Source organism: Halyomorpha halys, unplaced genomic scaffold (genome assembly GCF_000696795.3).
Source record: "Halyomorpha halys isolate HHAL.00 unplaced genomic scaffold, Hhal_1.1 Scaffold647.1, whole genome shotgun sequence".
Classification (NCBI taxonomy): Eukaryota; Metazoa; Arthropoda; class Insecta; order Hemiptera; family Pentatomidae; genus Halyomorpha; species Halyomorpha halys.
Genome location: NW_027114427.1, coordinates 124,191 through 128,619, shown reverse-complemented (window position 1 = coordinate 128,619; position 4,429 = coordinate 124,191). Strand labels below are relative to the sequence as shown.

Below are 4,429 nucleotides of genomic sequence, written 5' to 3'. Positions count from 1 at the left end.
AAACACAAATATATTCTTCATATATTATGCATTATGCAAATAAGAATATTGCAGGCATATGGTCCAGATGGAGGTAAAAAATAAAAGAAAAAAAAATTATTAGTTGATAAATTAGCCCCACCTTGCAGAGCTTCATCAGGGCTAGATTAGAACAGGGTTGACTCACGCCTATAATAACAGAATAAATAATTATGTGTCACAGTCATTGAAGTTGGTAGCATAGTGATTACCACTGATCCACGCCGTTTCCTCTTTATATATACTCTTTTTAATAGATTATATTTATTTTATAGGAGCAAGATTTTAATTTTTCAACATATAGATCATTATGTTCTTGTACCATTGATCACATATCAATAAATATATGTATATATCTTTTTTATGTAATTGTTTAACATTTTAATTCTCAAAAAATACGTAGTGAGTAGGAATAATGATGCAATCTGGAGAGACACTTTCCGTTGTTATTAAAAAAATGTTCTAAAAACGTACAAAAGTTAATTTTGATTCTTGCTACAACAGTCTTCCCTACATATTTTAAGTGACTTCTGAGCGCCAATTTTAGTTTATTTGAATACTATGGCCTATATTTATGTTCGCTTTGTTCAACAAAGTACAAACAATCAACTTCACAATAATTTTAGTTATTTAACATTATCCCTCATCGCATTTCCTTTTCTTTGAAGAGTAGCATCTATATATAGGTCATCTTAAAAAGATGACAATGTGATGTGACAAATAAAAGAATTCACAGATAAGATATGAGAGATAAGATTTTTTCTTGAAGAAATTCTTTTCTCATTGGTCGTACAGAACAAAATAAAAATCATTTTTGGATCTTAAAATAAGTTACTTAGTTTCTTACTACACATCATCGATATTTGCGGTGAAATCGACAGCGTTAAGTCTTTCATTTGTTATTCCAATCGCAGACATACCAAAATCAGCTCTTGTCAATATTAAATCTCGTATCTCTCCATTAAATGTACCATTATCTGATCTATATCCATAAGTCTCGCTAACTAATACATCAAGCCTGAAAAATAAAATTAATAAATAAATTGTTAACTATTTAAGAAAAGACCACAAGATTCCGTTTTTATCTATGTCTAATCAGTTATCACTGAATACTCAGTGCAGATGTTTACATTTCTGTAGTGTTATCAGAGTTTATTTTTAATGTTCTTTGTTTTATCATCTATGTTATGTTAAAAATAAACAAGTAAATTAGATAATTAGGGCGTGTGACGCATAAGTGTGGAAAATAGTGATGGCTACATCCACTTGGCAACATCTGTGCCGTTACCTGTCCAAGGAAGGACATCTGTCAACACAGAGACACCTTCCCCAGTGGTTTAATGATACAAGATGTTGAAGGTTCAGACCAGCTATCGACAGAAAAGATCACAGGGTTATTGGGTTTCCACCCCTTCTCGGAGTCTATGGAAGACGGTTATTTCGTGGATGTAGTAACTAATAGCCAATAAGAAATAAGATTCCAAAAGAGTGACGCCCCGACACCCCTCTACGACTAAAGGGGAGGGAGGAGCACTTAGAGGAGAACACACATAATAGACGAAGCAGAAGAAGGTAGACCGAGCTAGACTGAGGGACATCGGACAGGGAACTAGGAGCTAGAGGGCTCTTCAGAAATGGAACTCCATAGCTTATACGTCAACAACACCCACGCCATTCACCATCCATTCAGCTATTATCCAGATATCTATTAGATAATAATTTCTAATGTAATTAATATTTTATAGCAAGCCATATTTATCTGGATCGTTCAATGATTGTATAATTTCATTTAATCATATCATTTCAAGCATTATATAAATGATATAATAAATGTAAATAAATACTTTGTTCCTTTATGTACTATTATATTACCCTATAACACCCCTTATTATATTATATATTTTCAATGATAACAATATTTTATAAATATTGAGATAAATAATTGGTAAACTGCTAAACATAAAAGCCCTTTGGAAAAGAAATTCAATAATAATAGTTTTACATGACTCAAATAATTTTAATTAATATGTATACATATATTTGGATAGTTACTTTCAGCAATTATCCTTGTAACCCAATCAACAATAGGTAGGTAATACATAGCAATAGCTGTTGGTAGTACTATGAACACATTTTATTTCTTTGGAATAGTTGGAAATAATCGAATATGTTGCTGCACAGGGATGTCGTTATGGGCTCCGTTATATCATCCTACAATTATTTGAAACGTCGAAAAGTTGGAAAACTCGAGAGGAAGTCTCATGGATCGATCAGAGGAACACCGGATGGATATGAAGAGATCTTTCTCATATGGTAGGATAGGTTTTTTTTTTTTTTTTATCGTAGAGTTTTTTTTTAACCCACCAAATGGAAATAACATACAGAAAGGGAGTACTCTAAAGACGCAAGAAACGTGGTGTAAAAAAAAAAACCCTGCTATGAAAAGTTTACTGAGGTTATGAAAAAGGAAGGTTTTATTAGATCGGAAAATGATTGTTTATTTATAACGGGTGATTTGTTTGTACTTCTACGTATGGATGATTTTTTTTATTTTAGGTAATGATAAAAATGAAATAGAATATTTAAAGAATTTTTATGTTCCAATTTTATAATGAAAGATATGGAAAGTAATGATCTTAGATATCTAGAAATGTGTTTTTTTTTTGTTTTTTTAATAAAAATATTGTTTTGTTTTTTTAATAAAAATATTGTTTTTCTTAATGAACAAGTGATATTGTTTAGAAGAGAACTTTGGATTGGGAAAGAGTGTTGGAGTTATATCAATCCAAACTTTTATTTATTGTGTTATGTTAAATTTATTTATTATGTATATGTTACATTATGATGTATATTATTATTAGGAAGTTAAGTATGGTGGTAGCATTGGAAAGGATGCTTAGAGGATATAAGGATTGAGGGAAGGTTGCAGCGAGGGTAATCTTTTAAGTGCGATATTAAGCTTTGGACTTGTTTCTTTAATATTAGTTTACTGGTTAACTGCCCTTTACTTTCTTGAGTAAAACAATCCACCTTTATTAGCAAAACTACCAGCATTGAATTATGAAATCCAGTCGAAATTGTTGTGAAACTATAGATTTTTCCTCACGCGAAGCGCTTGAAACCCATCATATAAATATAGAGTATAGGCCAAAATTCAAAACTTCTATGAGGACTTTAAAATATAAAACTTTTTCTTCTGCCTTTGAAGTACAGTGAAACTTCAATATAACAGAAACTGATGGGGAAGATGATTTTATCCGTTATACAGGTGTCAGATAAGAAAGGAAGAGTATAAAAAGAACTCAAAAATGAAATTAAGCTGTGTGTGCTCATATGTTAAAAAGGAATAGTAATACGATTTTAAACTATTTAAAAAAAAAAAAAAAAAATCAAAAATCATAGTTCAAGAGACCTTTCGTCTCAACTTTCATTTTGTTAGACATATGAATTGGTGGTAGGACACAAATTTGAAAATTGGTGGACAGTAGTACGAATTTCGATGATCAACATACCCGTATCTGAGTACCAGTGTCTATGATGTCAAATTATCAGAAAATTGGCGCCTTAGTCACTATTACTTATCCAATTAGTGATTTAAATGATTTTGTCCTCAACAAAAAATTCTTACGCTACATTTTGCGACGCCTGAACATTTTGTATTAATAAAATTTTATAATTTCGGCTACCATGATTTAACTACACTTCTAGTTAATCAACGATTTATGTGAATCATCAAAATGAAGCAATAGTAATAATGCTAAAATTATATTATAAAATTTTGTAATAATGACAAATAATCTTAATAATAATGCTTGTACCAGATAAATATTACTCACGTGAAGTTGAATATATTTGACAAATATATAAAAAAGGCATAGTACATCCGGTTGATTTTTTCATCTTGTGGGTAGTAATACTTGTCCAGTATGAGATGATTTGTTTCATTGTTTACTTTAAACGTAGTAAACTAAAAAAACATATTCTCAGAGTTAATTTTAAATAATTATAAATACCATGAACGAAGATTCATAAGTGGAAAAATTTAATTTATATATAATACCAGTTATGATATAATAAAAATATCAATTAAATTTTACATATAGATTCATATTTTAAACTTATTTATTTTGGTCAGATAAAAAGGCGTAGGTGAACGTATGAGGATGGTTGAGAAATTTCTAAATTTCTGATAAAAGCCAACGGCTTGACTAATTTGACCGCCTAAACTAATGTTAGTTTTTTTTTTTCATTTTTATCTTTAATTCGTTTTGATATTATTAGTTTTTCATAAGTTAAAATTTTTTTTTTCTCCAAATATATCAGTTTAAAATAGAGTTCCTCAAAGATAGAACAAATAGTTTTATAATGAAAACAAAATGAAATACATTACTTAAGGAGTGTATATAACATA

At 29.6% G+C, this 4,429-nt stretch overlaps 1 protein-coding gene across 2 annotated transcripts in view; it reads right to left on the bottom strand.

Moving 5' to 3' along the window:
- LOC106685007 (probable glutamate receptor) overlaps positions 1 to 3,985 on the bottom strand; it is a gene marked incomplete in the record, with an annotated part of 13,897 nt that extends 9,912 nt beyond the window's left edge. The window contains 2 exon segments of one of the 2 annotated variants that reach the window (XM_067051620.1): positions 866 to 1,036; positions 3,855 to 3,985. In XM_067051620.1, coding sequence (XP_066907721.1) covers positions 866 to 1,036; positions 3,855 to 3,901 — 218 coding nt within the window. 2 annotated transcript variants of the gene reach the window in all.
- Positions 3,986 to 4,429: the final 444 nt, after the last annotated feature.